The 18123-nt window shown below is 35.7% G+C and overlaps 1 protein-coding gene across 1 annotated transcript in view; it reads right to left on the minus strand.

The window, feature by feature from the left end:
- The window catches only part of MYCBP2 (MYC binding protein 2), a 171666-nt gene that overhangs the window by 7457 nt on the left and 146086 nt on the right, over nt 1-18123 (minus strand). The window contains exons 59-74 of the mRNA XM_041471250.1: nt 16355-16512; nt 15743-15942; nt 15321-15470; nt 13977-14137; nt 13216-13372; nt 12386-12610; nt 11672-11737; nt 10183-10422; nt 9946-10044; nt 9255-9335; nt 8387-8653; nt 6739-7022; nt 6509-6605; nt 4827-4946; nt 3132-3233; nt 1331-1459 (exon numbers count right to left, since the gene is read on the minus strand). Coding sequence (XP_041327184.1) covers nt 1331-1459; nt 3132-3233; nt 4827-4946; nt 6509-6605; nt 6739-7022; nt 8387-8653; nt 9255-9335; nt 9946-10044; nt 10183-10422; nt 11672-11737; nt 12386-12610; nt 13216-13372; nt 13977-14137; nt 15321-15470; nt 15743-15942; nt 16355-16512 — 2536 coding nt within the window. The remainder of the gene's footprint in view (nt 1-1330; nt 1460-3131; nt 3234-4826; nt 4947-6508; nt 6606-6738; nt 7023-8386; nt 8654-9254; nt 9336-9945; nt 10045-10182; nt 10423-11671; nt 11738-12385; nt 12611-13215; nt 13373-13976; nt 14138-15320; nt 15471-15742; nt 15943-16354; nt 16513-18123) is intronic.

Here is an 18123-nt window from a genome sequence, read left to right on the forward strand (position 1 = left end):
TAAAAAAGGGGATTGCAAAGACTCTGGCTAAGAAATAGAAGATAACAGACACACATGGCAGTGCCAGGCTGCGACTACACTGCAAATGCTGTGGCAGCAGAGAGGAGTGTTTCACTGGAGAGTGAAACTCAGTACCAAAGGTCTGATGTTTACATCACAAGTGCTCTAGAACAGCTTATCCTTTGCACTGAATGACCATTAGCAGTGTGTCTCTGCATCTATCTTTTGATTTGCATTTAGTTTCACCTAAAAGCAAACAAAAACAATCCCGTTCACGCACCCCAAGGCTGCTCAATAAGAGAAAACATTGTACTTTAAGGAGACACCATCATCTCCTTTAGAAGTCCATTCCTGAACGTAAGTAAAAAGTTAATATAGATGCATTGTAGGAGAGGGAGAAGAGGACTGAGTTTCAGTGAAGTATTTGATTATATTTGTCATTTATTAATGACATTTATTATTTTAATCCTTGTACAAATATAAGTAGTCAGAGGGAAAAGGGAAAATAAAGGATCACAACAAATAATAAATGAGAAATAGTGGCAGGAAAGAGGAAATGTTCAATAATTGCAGAAGTAAAGGCATCTTCAACATTAATTTCAATGACAAAAAGAAAAAATCCAAAGAAAATATAGTTTCAAAATTTAGAGATGAAAAGGATAAAAGAATACCACAAAAAATAATAATTAGCAGAGTACACAGCAAGTTATAAAAACTCATCTCTAGTCAAAGTTTCAATCCTAAAAACAAATCCAAAAGAAGTCAGGAAATTTTCAAGCTTATGGATAGAGCAACATATTTATATGTGAAAACACAGTGAAAGCTAGAGGAATAATGAAAAAGAAGACAAAACTCTTAGGGGAACTAGTAGGAATATTTGCTGTCAAATCATCTTCCTGGATATTAAAAAGGAATGCACATACATTAGAAATAAAGGGGTTGACAAGCACTAACTCCTATGACAGAAGTAGTAAAGATAAAATTTAAGAGGAATAAAGAACCGACATATACAAATCTATGCAGCTTCTAAATTCTCCTAAAAAAGCATTCTAAGAGAGAAAAACAAGAGAGAAAAAGCTGATGTAGCATAAGAACTAGAATTAGGAACTGCTGCAAGATTTTCTAATTTTTGTAAAAGACAAAGGACACGAGAATGTATCCAAAAACAACTGAGGAGAGTTAACTGGAAACACATCTATCCCATCTCAAAAATAAAATAAAACAACCTTTTCAGATTCAGTATTTCCTACTACCTTTTGGTTATATTTTATTTATATAAATATGCACACCATGATGCAGTGCACACAACAGGGGGCCATGTATACTCTACCTGTCTCTGGTGAGTTTTTGTTCGCCGATGGAGATGAAGGAATCGGTCACAGTCTGTGCACAAATTCCCACAGACATTACATAAAATGATTGCAGCAGTTTCACCATCATCATGGTTATCACACATTGGCTGAGAGGAAAAAAAAAAAAAAAAGAAGAAATAACTCCTTTTTATTAAGTCCTTCACTTCCTTTCAGCATCTGTTTTTATTCTCCCTTCAGTCACACACCTCACATCTCCCCTCCAATTATAAGAGCGGATAAAGACCTTGTTTGGACTATTAATGCTATCTTTAAAATAATCAGTATTTAAACCATTATTCCTTGACACAAATTCCCTCAATTTCTGACATCAGCTTTTGTGATACTCTTCATCTTGTATTTTGTGTGATGCACCAAAAATGTGTTTTTCAACAATACAGTTGAGGTATCAACTAGTCTGAGAAGTGGTTTATGTGGTAATAAGGGGTTATGGGCATGTTAACAGAAAAGTTCAGAGATATGAGTATTCAGGTCAGTCAACAGACACTATATTTACCCTTAATTACTTTGAGATGGTATGTTTACTCTTTTCAAACATCTAAACAAAGCTGTAGGTCATCCATACCTCAGAGACAGTATGGTTGAAGTAACAAAAATCCATCATAAAATTAAGCTGCTCTACTGATATATATATATTTTTTTTAATTCAGTAGGGTTCTGTTTTGCAATTCAAAATATCCCGACAGAAAGACTTCAACAACCGATTATGACTGTGCACATCTCTGAGAACAAGTTTCCATTGTAATACATGGTCCATTGTAACACATGCTTTCCATGATACTCTCAGGCAACGGAGAACAGAGTTCTCTCAAAGCAGTTCTGGTAGGGAGACACACCTCAACATTTGATTATCCTTATGTGGAACAGGACTGGGGAATTTCAGGCTGGGTTCAGCAGCTTGAATACCTGCTTAATGTCTTGGATGCTCCTCTGACATCTGCAAGACCTTTGACTTAATCACCTCTGAAATTTCTGTTTGCTTCCATCTCAGCAGAGTTTTATTCCTGCTGCTGCCGCAGCTCTATGCCTCCTGTATTCTGTTTCTACCTACACTAAACTGCTTTGGATCTTCTTTGCTCTAACCATGCTTGGTTGGTATTGCACACCCTTCCCTTGCTTCCCACAGGGATCCACCTAACCAAAATTTACAGAGACCAGCTCCATTACTGTGCTCTTCCTAAAATGGTATTAAAAAATCACAACCTTTTTGTCACACGGAAAATTACAGGCATTTTGTTAACTGAAAAGTATGGAGACAATCATATTCCATATTAAATTTATAAATCCTCCGAGTCAATGGTAGTTTTGCTAAATTCAGTTAGAAGGAGTTTCTTCCTGGGGTAATCATTCTCTAGTGAGATGGGGAAGAGGAAGCTAAATTACAGAGAAGTAGTTACTGAGTAACACAAAAGAATCGATTTTACTTTGTGACAGGGATTAAGACAGAAAGAAAAAGCTCTGATAGAGGGTGCTGTACAAACTGAGTCAATCTACTAAAAAATCTACTCATGCCACAGGTGTGAGCAAGGCCTTGTTTCATCCTGAACTGACAGGATTGCAACAGTACTGTTTTAAGTTGGAATTTCTGTTTCCTGAGCAATACTTATCTAGAACGCAAATACTTCAAACATATATACAATCCCCACTGGGACAGAAGAAAAGGAAGAAAGGCCAATTTTACCATTCTATATCATAATTCTAAATTCTTTTATGAGTGAATGTATCAAAATAAACACAAAACTGTATGATTTTCAGTCTCACCATCTGTTTCTGTTGCCCGTCCTTTCCCATCCATCTTCCTGAGGATAGTCTATCAACATGATCCTGATCAAGTACACAGAGGGATGCCAAGGCCAGCCACAGCTATTGAAAGGCAAAGTAGAATTAAATGTCTTAGCCATATTAAAAACAAACGAAATACTGAAGAGATAAACTTTGTCAGGTAAGAATGTCAGCGTTACCTGCAAACTCTGTTATTGTTAGCTGAAGCCTGCTCATACAATGCAAGTTTATTTTCCCAAATAAGTCAGGAACACAATAAAACTTATTTAACTTTTGGGAACTACCTTGTTTCTTTCAGGTATGTCACTTTATGATTATAAATACAGTAGTCGGCACACAAGAAAGAAAAAAGTAAAGAAAGATCAACCAAAGCACGTTATGAAGAAATATGACAAATACAGACTTGTACATTGACCCAAACATTGCAGGCTTTGGGGAAGAAGAAATTCAAGGACACAGACTAATAAAAATAAAATCAACCCCAAAAACAACCACCCAAAAACTCAAGCACAGTGAGACTGATTTTCCTGTTCCCTCCTCACGGCACAGGGCAACTGGCTTTACCTAGAAAAGGGTTCTGAGCTAATTAGTCAAAGGAAGCTTTTCTCTCTTCTTGTCCACTGACTACAGAGAAATCCTGAACAGATGAGCTACATGAGGATAATTTGTCACTGCAAACAAAACTGAAAGGCACTTGACAACTGCTTTTTGGAGCAATCTTTAATCAAATATTTGATTTGAATAAAATTGTTTTTGTTGAGAAACTTTACTGAACTCTCCCCCAAAACCCCACATCTCCAGGACAGAACTACACTCAGTCACAGGAGCGGCTGGGCTAACATTCAGGGCTCCTCTAAGACCTGATTAAACTAATGTGACAACAGCAGAAGCCAGTGGTGATCCAAGACTGTGACTTCCAGAAAGCAGAGACTATAGTAATAACAAAAATGATGAAAAGAACAACTGGTACAGCCTTTTAAGATGGAAAACAACATGAGTGTCAAATGCTTGAAACCACTGCAAATAAACACTTTTTTTTTACTTTTACATGTAATTATTCAGGTTGAGAAGCTAAAAATCTGTGCTCCCTATGACAGCAGGAATGTCATAATTTACAAATATGCTTTTCTTGGTATTTCAAGCAATCTGTTAAGGTTAAAGTAGTCCTTAGTTTCTAAAAAAGATTCACAGACAAGGTAAAGACCAAGAAAAGAAAGCCACCAGGTTACACCATGTCAGGAATGAAGAGCTCCGCAAATATTTTTTGAGACAAACACAACTGAAGCTTAGCTTAATTGTCCTAGAAAACATCTGTTAGAGTGTTTTCATAATAGCCTTGAAATGTGGCAACTGGTTACCTAGAAGTCAAACCACTTATAATTGCTTGGAGAGCTGAAAGAGACAGCTGATACATATTGTGCAATTTTCCACACAGATGATCTCACATTTAGTGTAAGGCAAATGTGACAAACTTCAAGCAGAATTATTTAAAGAGTAAACCCCCAAATATATACAGGCATCACACTTATTCTTCATTATTTCTCAGATTCCCTAAATGCACATTGAATTCTAATTCAGTTTTGGCTTGTGTATTTCTGACATAGAGAAGGTTCTTGAATGGGCTCCTACTGCACATTTACAATGAACTAATGCTAAGTTTGGTGAAGTTCTTACTCTGGTTGTTGCAATGCACCTCACAGGTGATCTGTACTCTTCTTCCATTTTGGTCAGAGCTATGATGGTTTCAGCAATAGCATTCTTTGTCACGCGTGACCAAGCTTCTGACAGATGACCCTGTTAAAGAGGAAACTCAATTTATTGCAGGTTTATTAATATTAAGAGCAAGTAAAATTGTAATTAGAACTGCTACAAAACATTAGGTTAGTATCTCAAGTTAGAACAGACAAAGAGGAAATCGGGGATGACTGATAAATTAGGTGTTTTCACAGAACTATTTATGTTGGAAGGGTTCTTCAAGATCATCTAGTTCCAACCCCTTGCCAAGGGCTGGGACACCTTCCACTAGACCAAGTTCCTCGAAGTCCTATCCAACCTGGCCTTGATTTTCAAATCAGACAGATCTGGTAAAAATTAGCCCTCAAATACTGAGGTGACTGATTGAGGTTGTCTCTGAGCAATTACTGGAATAATTAACTTTGAACAGGTAGAGGGCATATGATATGAAGAATGGGAAGTCTTTTCCTAAAGTGTTCCCCACCCCGTCTGGAGAAATAAAGATGCAGAGCTGTAGCATGGATAAATGACTGTAATCAGCACACAGATCACAGTGGGCTCCTAGAAAATTAGCTTCATATGCCTAGCTTAGCCTCCTGAATAGACTCCACAGTTCCTGTATTAGAAAGAAATAAAGAGGAGTACACAGCAAACATCAGAACCACAGTACACTTTCCAATCTTTAACATTCTGAGCCTATGGCACTGACTCATACTCTCAAGTTTCTGATTCTGTTTCAGAGGCTACTGCATCCTTCAATTCTTATTGTAAGCTCTAAAGTCCTAAACTTCATGCTGAAGGTGACACATAATTGAGAGTCACTGGACTCTAAAAAGGAAGCTATAGTGACTTAACTCAGATATGGGTACCTACACATTGCAAACAGTGAAAATGTTATGTGAAAGGAATCACATTTGTAACTCTTATGAAGAGAATAGTTAGACTGATGCCACCTTGCTGATAATTAGCAGCTCTAAAAAGCTTCAAAAAAAAGTTTTCCAACACAGACAGACTTTAATTTAATTGTAACTCTTATAGATTATGAGATTCTAAAATCTTGCAGTCAGAATGAACAGAGAGAACTCCCATCCAGCTTCAGCAACTTTGGAGAAAAGGAACCTCCTTAAACCAAGCACAGTGAATGGTTTAGAAAATAGGATTTCCATTCTGAAGATACTGAAAAACCTTTCAAAGGGTATTCACAGAGGAAAATCTGGGTCATTTAGAGCATCTCACTGAAATAGGTGCAGAATTAAAGGAAACAAAAACAACCTCCTATCTAATTTTTTTTTCTCAGAAACACATTCAGAGCCTTTTTTTCTTTTGCCAGTATTATTTCTGGGAAATAACTGATTCACTTTTCTTCAATTTTTCTTCCAAAAATTGTCTTGAAGAAGAACTATGGAAAATTTAAGCCCAAATAAACAAAGTAATAAGTAACTACAAGTGTAGATTTCAGCGACTGAAAGAAGTCAGTCTCAACCAGAAAATCCATACAGTATGTCTACATACAGTTACATGAAAACAATGCTGTTATTTTACTTCACATGTAAGATTTACTATTGATACTCAGATATTAGAAATATTTGAATATCATCCACATTTAAAGGATAGAAACTCACTGCTGCCATATCTTTAATGAGCTTAATGATGATCTCTGAAATCTGTGTAGGTGTTGACCCCTTCATCCACCAATGACTTTCACCTCGCCGAATATAGCTGCAAAGGATAAATGGTAATAGATGAAATAAACTCAAATAGTTAGCATTTGTCAAAATCCAGCACAAAGAAACAGTGTACATACTCAGCATACAGTAGGTTGTAGTAGTTTGTTACATATTTTTAAACTAACCTGGAATTGAAAATCATTGGAAGTGTGACTGTAGTGACTCCTTTGCCTGCAGTAGTGCCAGCTGTCCCTGTGATAGTAGTTCCTTTGGCCTTTAGCTGTACAGTGAGAGCTTTGGCAATGCATCCCAAAAACATGTCCAAGATACCTAGTTTGTTCCAATCTCCTTTTTCTGTTGAGTGAATTATATCACTTATATCTGCTGGTGGAAGAGACTTCACCCCTATAATACTTGCAAGGCGACTGGGGGTTACCTCGGGCAAAACACGCCTCAGTAATGATGTTACCTGGAGAAAAAAAAACCCAGAACACCACAGTTCTTACCAAGACAGCTGGAGTTTTCAAGAAAAATCACATAAAGTCCTTCTTCACAATTTATTTCAGTTAGAAGGACTCAGTCTAATTGCTGTACTTAATTACTCCTGTAAGAAATTCTGCAGTATTTCTATATAATGATGAAGTGTTTATTAATGTAAGCAGCAAGACAAGGCCAAAGAGTCTAAAACTGATCTCACCCAAACAATACTTGGTCTCCATATAATAACAAAATTATGTTTGGTACTGGACTTAGGGTAAGAGTGATACAGATGTTTGTACAACTTTGATTTGCTTGCATGGTACCCACTTCATATGTATTACTGAGATGTCAGAAACTGGTAGACTACTGTGGTAGTCCAACTTGTTTCCTGGACTTCTGGAAACAAAGTACTTGCCTGAGGTACTAAGAATTATAATACTCTTTTCCAATGCCTTTGTTTTTCCTTTTGATAGTCTAACTGGAATTTTTTTGCTGTCTCAATAGCTCTGGACCCAACAAGACTTGTCTTGAAATGGTATAACCTTACCAACTGGTGAAGCTGGGATTGAAATTGCACATATTATGCAAAGTTTGGTCCAAATCAGCATGAAAGCTGATGAACGCTTAAGGACTTAACATTTCATATGTAATTTTGCAAGCCCTCAATGTTCTCTTGAAAAGCTATTGCCTATCTGCAATGTATCACAACTACTAAGTAATCTGCCTGCAAGCAAGGTGAGCTCAAAAATGGTAAAAGGAAGAATAAAGAGTATGAAACATAAAAACTACTGCAACCGAAACTTGAAATCCACCTGAAGAAGGCACAGCACCTAGCAACAAAACAGTGCATTAACTGTACTAATGCAAATATTTTATATGTTTATATATTATTAACATATTATTTATGTATTATATGCACATAACTATATATACCCTCAGATAACACTCAAATTCAGAAAGAAACAGATACTAAAACTCACCTTGAGGATACCAAGAGTAGAAAGGAGCTGTCTAGTTCCACACTACTACACTTAGAGCCTGAGTGTAAAGACACAGAAACTAAGGACTCATGCCAGGTCCATAACAGGCTCTGGCAATTAAGACCTCCTCATCTTACCTGCATAGGCTACATGAGCATTATATACACATAATAGAAAATACTGAAAAACCACTGTGCTGTTCATCTGACAGACATTTCTACCATGCTCCAATCATTAGAAAAAACAAACACCCTAAAACCTGGCACTTAAATTCCCAAAAGAAATGCCATATTTTTTCCAAGCACATGATTTTAGTATTTTGAAGACACTTTTCCAGCAATACCAAGACACTGGAGGCGCGGTCAGCACTGACCTGCCTCTGCACCCTGGGAGAAGCCGTGTGTAACAGGGAGAAGAGGTCCTGGAGCAGAGTGAGCTGCTGGGCCAGGTACTGGCGGCCCACGTTGGAGCCGCTGAGCGCCAGCACCATGGAGAGCAGCTCGAAGCAGTAGGCGTCCGAGGAGGCGTCCTCGTCGCTGGGCTGCGAGTTGGCGTTCTCCTTGCTGGAGATGGCGTGCTCCCACTCCTCGCGCACGCGCGTCGCCTCCATCCGGATGGCCTGCACGATGTGGGCACACACCTGCCAAACCACAGCAGCTCTTAAAAACTTTCAGCAAGTGCAAAATGTTGTGGTTTAGATACCTTCACAAGTATGGCTAAAATAGGAAACCTGTGGAAACTGGCTTGCACTTAAATTACTTTTTAGCATAAATTCAAATGAAGAATAAAATGCTGAATTCGCTCATCTATGTTCTGGAAAATTTAATTGAAATTATTTTATATTTTATTTCAGATCCTTTTAATTTACTTTTTACATTGAATTCAGGCCAAAAAAACCACTCCACATAAACCCCTTAAGAAATACATTTTCTTCAGAAATACTCAACACACACAAATAAAAAGCACTTATTAAAATAGTCTCTTGTTCAGTTTACTGATCAGAAAACTTTAAAAAAGTTTTGGAAACAATAGCACGATAAAAAGCATTTTTAGAGGACTATAATGTTTGCTAAGATGAGTGACAAGAGTAGATTCTGCTTAATTTACTAAACTAAAAAATTTCAAAATTAATTAACAGCTCTATTATTGTGAAAATCTTCATAGCAATATTCACTGCAATTGAGCTTATTTATTACAAGATACCAATATTTAATCCTCAAATAACTTCAAAAGGAACAAACCTGTTTCTGCAAATTCGTCAGTTTGCTCCGGCTGAAAATGATCCCTACCATGTGCTCCTTCAGGTCTGCATCTGATGTTGCCTTCATAAAAAGCATGTTTAATATTAGATCAAAAGTTTCAAGAACTCTTCCTAATTTCTGTAGCAATTAACATAGAATGTATCAACAAACTGTGTTTTGTAAGTTAGTAACTTTTTTTACAGGAAGATATATAACCAAGACCATTTAGCTATGCTTAATAAATACCTCTTCAATTAAGTATTAACTTTCTCTTTGTAAGAGGAATTGAAGCATCAAATGAAATAACACGCAAAACATATGAAGTGCAGTTTCTTCATACTTTTTTCTACATATTAACAGAGCCTCTCTTGAAGCAAAAGATAACGGCCAGAACCTTCATGCTGACCATTACTACAGCTGTTAAGTACTCCTCTAATTGTAGGCATCATTTGCATCACCATTAATATGGTGTTTCCATTAAATGCATATGCCTCAGTTATAATTTACTTTAAAAAAGACACTGTGGTTTAGTATTAAAAATACAATACGATATTTTAAAAATACACAATTGCAACATTTTACTTTTGTTCTGATCTAAAAATTATGCAGCACAAGAAACAGAACAAATACTGAATATCATCCTGGATAATTTTTTTCAGCAAAGTATTATGGATAGAATACAAATAAATACATTGTGTACTTTTTCTTCTCCTTCTGGGGATGACAACAGTGCTTTTTCTTCTTGTTCTGGGGTTGGCTCAGCATCTCCGGAGATAAGTTTCCCAAATACCTGGAAGAAAGACAATGATAATTATTGTCTCTCAAAGATAAACTAGTGCAGATGTGACATTTTCCATTAAAACATAAACCACTTAAAGTCTACAATTCACAGTAACTTTCACTGTGTAACACATCATTAAAATCCTACCTGGGATGTTATAAGTCGGAATACTCGCAGTGTCTCAGATTCACAGTTTCTTTGTTGAGCCACACTCGCAGAAATCTGGCCTGCTATTTTAATGCTTTCACCATCCTTCCAGCCAAGAATTTTCACTTGTCGAACTCTTAATGTGTTCTCTGGACCCTTCAATTCAATTTTGATGATGTGATTATCACCCCCAGGAAGCTCACTTGTTACCCAGCCAATATGTCTTGAATCCAAGTCTACCTATTAAAGAGAAATATAAAGTTGGAAACTGACATTACATCAAACAAAAAGTCACCTATTATTATATATATCACTGTAACAAATACTGTGCTTGAAATAAAAATCTCAACCTGAGCAGAAAGAATTATATTTAATTACAAAAATATTCAACCTCCTGAGTTCAGATTAAAAAGTGACATATAGCCATTTCAGTTTTATCTGTAAAGCTGATTAGAAATAGTGGCCAATCTATCTCTTTTATCCGCAAAGCAACAGTTCATATATTAAAAAAAACAACTCTTAAAACTAATATTTGGTCACTACTGTTATGAAAAAAGAAAAAAAAAAACAGCCTCTACAATTGAACTGAAAATACAACACACAATTATAATTTCACACATTATTTCATCTCTACTCACACAAACCCCTGCTAAAGAAATTGTTACTCTGTGGAAGTCAGTATTTGCTACCCTTACACCAGGACATGCAGGACTTAACTGTAAAAAAGGGGAGATGAACCGTATCAAATTAAGTGTATTTTAAAATAAGTACTCTTTAAAAAAAAAACCAACATAAATCATGCTATATGAAATCATATATTTCATATGAAACTACAGTGTTACTACTGGAAACTAAGCACTGATAGGGTGCAGTGCCTCACATCACTACTCAGAGAAACCCAAGCCCTGAGCCAAGTGAACCCTCTCTCCTATCCATGGGCTCATTCAAATGAAGCTGATGTTTGTTTTTTCCATTTCTACATTAATTCTCAATGTCTGCATTGAACTGTGCTGCAGCAGACAGCTAACTTTTTTTTTTTAATATCATGAGACAGGATACAGTATGTGGGTGTGCTGGAGGGTAAAAAGCTGTTGGGAAAGTGTCAGAGCAAAGAGGAAGCAAAGCTGAATCAGTCCCTGCCTGTGTTCTGGGAGTTTTTTTGGGAAACCTTCTCCAGCTGAAAGGATAAGTTACCACATAGTAATTAAAACTAAATTAATCTAAGGAACATTTTAGATAACCCTGTTCTGTTTCAGTAGAAGACTAAAAGCTTGATCAATAGCCAGTGCATACAAATCAATAGCCAGTACATAACTGAATTCTGTCATTAGTAATACAGTATTTTCCAATTACAAGGCTTATTATCATGTCTGATACTTGCAAACTAATTTATCACCATAAGAAATGGAAACTATTCGCTCAGAAAAATCTCTCGTATGTGCACAAAAAATGACAGCAGTTATTGTATGTCAACTGTTAAAATGTTTACCTGTTTTATTCTGCAGAGATCTTCTACTGCCTTGCCAGTTAGGAAGGTCATGGAGGTCACTTTGTTCTGCAACAAACAAGCAAAATAAGAAAGAAACACTTCAACTGAGACAGTTCTGACTACTTCTGTATTAAGAGAGTACATACATAAAAGAGAAAAATTGCTTCATTACAAAAAAACCCCCATGATCAAAAGTAAGGACAAAGAATCCCAAAACACAGTTCTCTAACACAGTCTGCACTTTGTAATAAAAGCTGTAGTTGAAATACAGATATATATATATGTAACATTACTGTACAGATCAATAAAAAAGAACTAGAAAGTCTTTCTAGTTCTAGAAAGCCTCTCTAGAAAGTAGAAAGTCCAGAAAATTTGGATTTTATGACAGGTCCTTATTTCAATGCTTCTGAAGAAACCATGAACAAGAAAAGTAACATACAAGAATCAAATTATTGGAAATGTGTCTGAAATAGAACATGCCACTAAGAATTAAGTTTCCCAGTTTCAGTTTTATGTAACTGCAAATTCAGACAGACTGGTCTGACCATAACAGTTCCTGCTTTCTAAATCACAGGACTTGGAAACTTCACTTTGAAATGTGAACTTCAGCATTAGAATTACCAATTGACAAAGAAAACAGCGCTTCTTCATTGATAAACACACAGAGCTTGGATTATGCACCTTCAATGACAGACAGTTTTATTTTCCTCTTACCCCAAGATCTCTGGAATTGTCTACATGAACACAAACATAACGTGCATTGATTCCTTTTACACAGTTGATTGTGATGTTTTTAGTTTTGTTTTTGTCCTCATCTCCTGACTCCCAGAACGTTTCTGTAGACCCATCTGTTAAACTACCAATCATGGCAGGTCGGCTTGATGTCTTAATGTCAACAATGCTGGTTAGGTCTTTCAGACAAACTACTATACACAGTTCCTGTGAAAACAAATGGGAATTTTTAAAATACTTGAGAGTAAGCCCAAATACATGGGCATGGTTTACAGTTTTTAAAACCACACAGACATTTCTGTTTTGGTGAAATATACTCTCCAAGAAATTTGTCCTTTATTGATTCAAATTATTCAGTCCCTTAAGCCAAAGGAAACATTAATAGCTAAGAGCTGAATATATTAGCAAATGCCTAAATATATTACTAAATGGAAGAAAACACTTAAAAATATTAAACAGAAGTATTAATTCATGCTCCTCAGAAAAACAGAAGGAAAAAGATGTAAGCAAAGAAGAACTGGAAGTACACAATATTAAAAAAGCTAACCAACTCCATGACATTCCCCAAAAACTTTACTTGCAAACAAGCACTCCTCCAAAATTTAGCTTTGAGTGATACACAGGCTAAGGGTCAATATTTGAACCTCTAAAGCTAAATATGAGAGCCTAAATAGCAGGAACAAGACCCTAAACTATGTTCAAGAAAATATGACATTGCAATAAAGAATCTTTTTAATTTAAAGAGAATCATCATCGGAAGTACAGACTGTTCACAAATATGTCTGCTTCTGAGCCAGAGCTGTAATACTTACCTGATTCATGACTTCAAAACCAGACTGAATGCTGATACTAAAACTCTCTTCACTATCTCCATCATCAGATTTCGACAAAATATTGTTGATATGATGAAAAACATTGCTCTGGTGCAGGAACTGGTGATCAGATTGTTTGAATTTAAGACTCCAGCACCTGAAAACACATTTAGTTGACTTTGAAATTTAAATGTTGGCAAAAGACATAACTTATCCATGAAACTATTAATTGCACTTTTGCTTCTTAAAGTATTTTCTAGAAATATTTAACTTCAAATTTGCAGGATCTCAAGTGTTTCTAGGGCACCTTTTTGAGGAAAGCAGCAATAAACTTTTCTTAGAATTTTAGTAGTAAATGCAACCATTATTATTAATTTTTTGTCTTTGAGACAAATACACAGAAAAAATCTCAAAGTTTAAAGGTACAATCCAGCTGACAGATTTCTGAGCAAAGAGCACTACAAAGCCATGCACATACACACAGATCCTTCCATCTTATTCTATTAGATGTTTTCTTTTTCACAGTGGACACAGTATAGAATTTAAAAGAAAGTACATTTCCCTCTACAAAGTCTTTTATATTATTATTTATGCATATAAACACTTTAGTGTCTTCTATGCATCTCCTTCCTAGTGGTGAGGACAGATGTGCTTCTTCTCGCACAAAGCTTTCAAGCATCCTATTTACACTGTAAAATCTTTTAACCTGTAATTCTACAACACTTCCAGCCTTTTCAAGAATTTTCTTGCTTTGTGCTTACCTTAAGGCCATTTGCTGCAATGCACTACCACTGGGAAGAGACATCATAAGATCAGAGATTGTCTGAAGAAGGCGATGGAAAGTGTGGGGTAAGGGGTGAGCAGCTTCCCCAGCAATCACTATATCTGACAGAGGGTGTTCACACACTCGTGTGTCTTTTTCCTAGAGAGCAAAGCGATTTGGGTGTTATTAACAGACTTTCTGAGACAAAAAATTAAGTAAAGAAAAACATTTCTGCTATTTGCTGTAAGAGTAACTGCAACAATCTTACAATGAATGTGAACTTCACGCAGTTCCTGTCAGAGAATTTTTGGAGTAAGTTACACACAAGCCTCAAACATGGGATTTGGGAAGTGTATTGTATACTGCCACACATTTCTCACGATTTAAAGATATGAAACATTATACGGCAATAATTTGAAAACAAAGAAACAAACCAGAAATAAATAACATATTCCAGCAGTTGAAACCAATTTGATCTGAGAAGCAAAATCCACCCATAGCAAACTTGATAACTAAGGTGATATTATCAGTTGCTGCATTTCATTGGAGCTCTGAAAATAATAATTCTTAGTTAAGGTGTGTCAGTATCAGAAAAGCAGGGTAGCAGGTTACACTGCTGGAAAGACTAATTGCAGAACAACTAATTTCAAAACTGGATTAGATTTGAAGTGATAAAGATTCACCTGACTTATTGACAACACTAGCATGATTTTTTTTTTGAGCTATTCATTGTGGATATGATAATGTTTTAAATCAGAGCAAAGTCTAAAATAGGTTGTATGTAGATATCTTTTGGAAGTATGAGATGTTAGATGCACCGTAGTATGAGATGCACCGTTTTTCAGGCTACGTTTTCAGAACTATAGATTTTTCTTAAATCACTGAATTAAGTATACCTACTGCACATATAATTACTTATTTAATCATTTAGATACATACATGTACACAGCAGTACGTAAATTAACTATGCATTTTTATAATTAACTTTTTTTAGAACACTGAACGACATAGTAAACAAGCTTCTCTAAAAATATTTTCTCTCTCGTCAGAGGGCAAAAGAGGAATAAAAAGCAAATGGTTATTTTTTAAAAATGGATTGGCAACGTGCTTGTGCTTTTTTTGCTTTCCTATTTCCCAAGAATACTAAAAAATAATGCTTTAGAAGACCTCGTGATTCATCAGCACATAGAAAGTGATGATTCGGAAAAAAAATTAATCTATGTCTACAAAATTAATTCAACTACAATTTAAAGTTTTTTTCACAGAGTGAGGATTAAGGAATTTTGTTTTTCATATGGAAGTATTTCTAATTTGCCCACAAAATCAGCAGAACCTCACTTACTTGTTCTGCATTTTCTTTATTTGATTTATTTTCCTCATCCTCTTCTTCTTCAGGCTCTACGGGTGCAGGAGTCAGGGAAGCCACAAAATGCCATAAAATATCATGGAGAGAAGTTGTTTGAATGACATTACAAAGAAGCCAGTTGAAGGCCTAAAACAAATTACATACAAGGAGTTACCAACTGGTTAAGCAAACCTGGAGTAAAACCATTTCTTACACCATTTATTGAAGGAGGTGCATTGATGATTTGGACAGGCAAATAATAATGCAAAGGTCTTCAAGTAATATATTATCGCTCTGTAGCTAAAACAGTTTATTTAAATGACAACTATAGTACAGTTAAAAAAATTAAAAAAATTTTCCAAGGCAGAATTTACAACCACATTATTTTAATCATACAAGAGCCATCAGTACATGAATACCTCCATGGCAAAGACTCTGCAAGCAGATTTCCGTAAGGCTTGTTTCATCGCTATTTCAAGTCCTTCTAGATCATGATGCTGGATTACAAATGCCAATACTGGCCACTGGAAATTTCTCTCTCCTTTGGAAAGAGAGCTGTGGGCGGAGATTAACCGAGAAAGTTCAGGAGATGGATGTCTCAGGAGAGAGGACCCCACTTCTATTCAAAAGCATAAAAATATGCATACATTAGATTCCTTGTGCATTTCAAGTTTATAGCCAAAGTAAAAATGAAAAGCAATACAGCACTTTTAGAACGATTTTTTTTTTTTCTGAGAGAAAACCCCATTAAAAAAGCAATATGGAAAAATGATGCTTCAACTGAGAGAGAAAATAACACCATCACTTTTAAATCAGGCACAGAAGATTCACCACAAATTTTAGAATTACAGTAAATCCTAATCCAATTTTAGGTTAATTCTGTGCAAATTACCAAACACCTAATGTTTACTGTTATTTTGTTTTATAACTAAAAAGTGACGTGTATTTATAAAAAATATATTTGTCTACAATTTCCAAGAACTGCAAATCCTTGAATCATTTTCCCCTGCTTCTGATGTCTATGCTCTCACCTGCATCTCCACTGTTGACTCGTCTCCTGGGGATTGCTTTTACACGTGCTGGCAAAATTGAGTGCTGTTTGTCATATTCTGATGCAACAACTGAATATGATCTTTGAAAGACTGTACGCTTTGCAAGATCTGTATCTGTGATTGGACTGGTTTCCAAACTACAAAGGAATCAGTGAAGTAATACACTCATTAACAAATATATACAGTGTATCTGAATTATACACCAAGAATTAATAAGGATACATGCATTTCATAATCACAATGTTACTACTGCATGAAACTTTGTCTTATGTACCTAAGAACTGTTTAAATGCTGGAAAAGAAGGAGGCACATATTAGAATTACACATGGTGAAAAAGCATGCAAGTGCTTTATAAACAAATGTAATGATGAACACGATGAGTTCCAAGAATTTAGGCATTTCTTTTAGAGAAATACAAACATTCAGATCATGCCTAATTTGAAGTTTCAGACCAAACTTCTCCTGAGAATGCATGTGAAAACATCTATGAAGTGAATTTTTAATATGCAAGCCAACTGAAATTTAGAACTTTATGTGAAGTAATAGTTTCCAACATCATTAGCCTTAAAGTCAAATTTGAATTGCTACAGCTATACCTCTGACATGTTTTACTCCTTACCTTCCATGGACTTCTTACAGTCTGCAGAAGGACTCCCAGCTTATGCTGTCCCTACAGGCCTCAGGAGACCATGGTGTCCACAGTTTTAATAAAGGAATATACCAATACGATGCACTCTTAAGGAGTTTTGTTAGAAAAGTTCTATTTCTGAAAAGACTACATTATAGATTGTAGTATTCCAATAAACTATTTGTGCAGTCAGTATGAAATACAACAAATTGAAATAAAAACAGATTAAAAGCATATTTTCTCTTCATTACATCCTCACTATAACATGAGGAATCACTGACATCTGAGAACACTGAGCATCTAAGTAGATTCTGGACTATTATTAAGAGTAAGAGCCATTTTTTCCCTGGTGCAACAAAAATTTTAATACCTGCTTGAATTCAATCACAGTAAACATAACATGACAAGAAAGTGGCTTAACCTGACAGAAACCATCTAGCACTCTCGGTCCTAGACAGCGTTGTCATTTCTTTGGTGACATTTTTATGTCCCACAGAACAAAGCAACAACATCTGCTTTGAAAAGTGTAAGGTAATGAAATTTCCTCCTGATCAAACTTCCCTTCAGAATGAAATGCTGAAAGGAGAACAACAGCTACTTCCTTTCAAAAAAGCTCCTTAATCTGCACTCAATCAGCTGTGGTAAAGAACGGATATAGAGTAAAAAAAAAACTGCTACATTTTCAAGGAGTTTGCAACAGTTACACTCCTTGGATTACTGATCTTTAGATCACTTCTTCAGTTCTGCAGATGCTAGAAAATTTTTCTTTATGGGGAAATAAACAGGCCTGAAGTAAAGGCTATGGATAAATTTCCTTGTATGCTAAGAGTCCTTATCAGCTGAACAAATTCTTTTTTGTATTTGGGTTGTAAACCCAGGATCTTTCTACAGAGAAGTAACTGAAGTACAGTAAAAAGTTTCCGTTCTGATTTGTATATTCCTTGCATATTTACATATTCAAATATATTTCACTGCTAACAGTTGAAAATACACCTGATATGCTATGATTCACTGAAAATTTCCTAACTGCAGCTTCATATGCTTTTGGCTTTTACGCTGCCATTTCAGAGACAGATCTGATACTTTAGCGTCTTAACTGCAGCAATGTTTTCTTGTTTT

This window comes from Pyrgilauda ruficollis, unplaced genomic scaffold (genome assembly GCF_017590135.1).
Source record: "Pyrgilauda ruficollis isolate IOZ18807 unplaced genomic scaffold, ASM1759013v1 scaffold26, whole genome shotgun sequence".
In the NCBI taxonomy this organism is placed as follows: domain Eukaryota; kingdom Metazoa; phylum Chordata; class Aves; order Passeriformes; family Passeridae; genus Pyrgilauda; species Pyrgilauda ruficollis.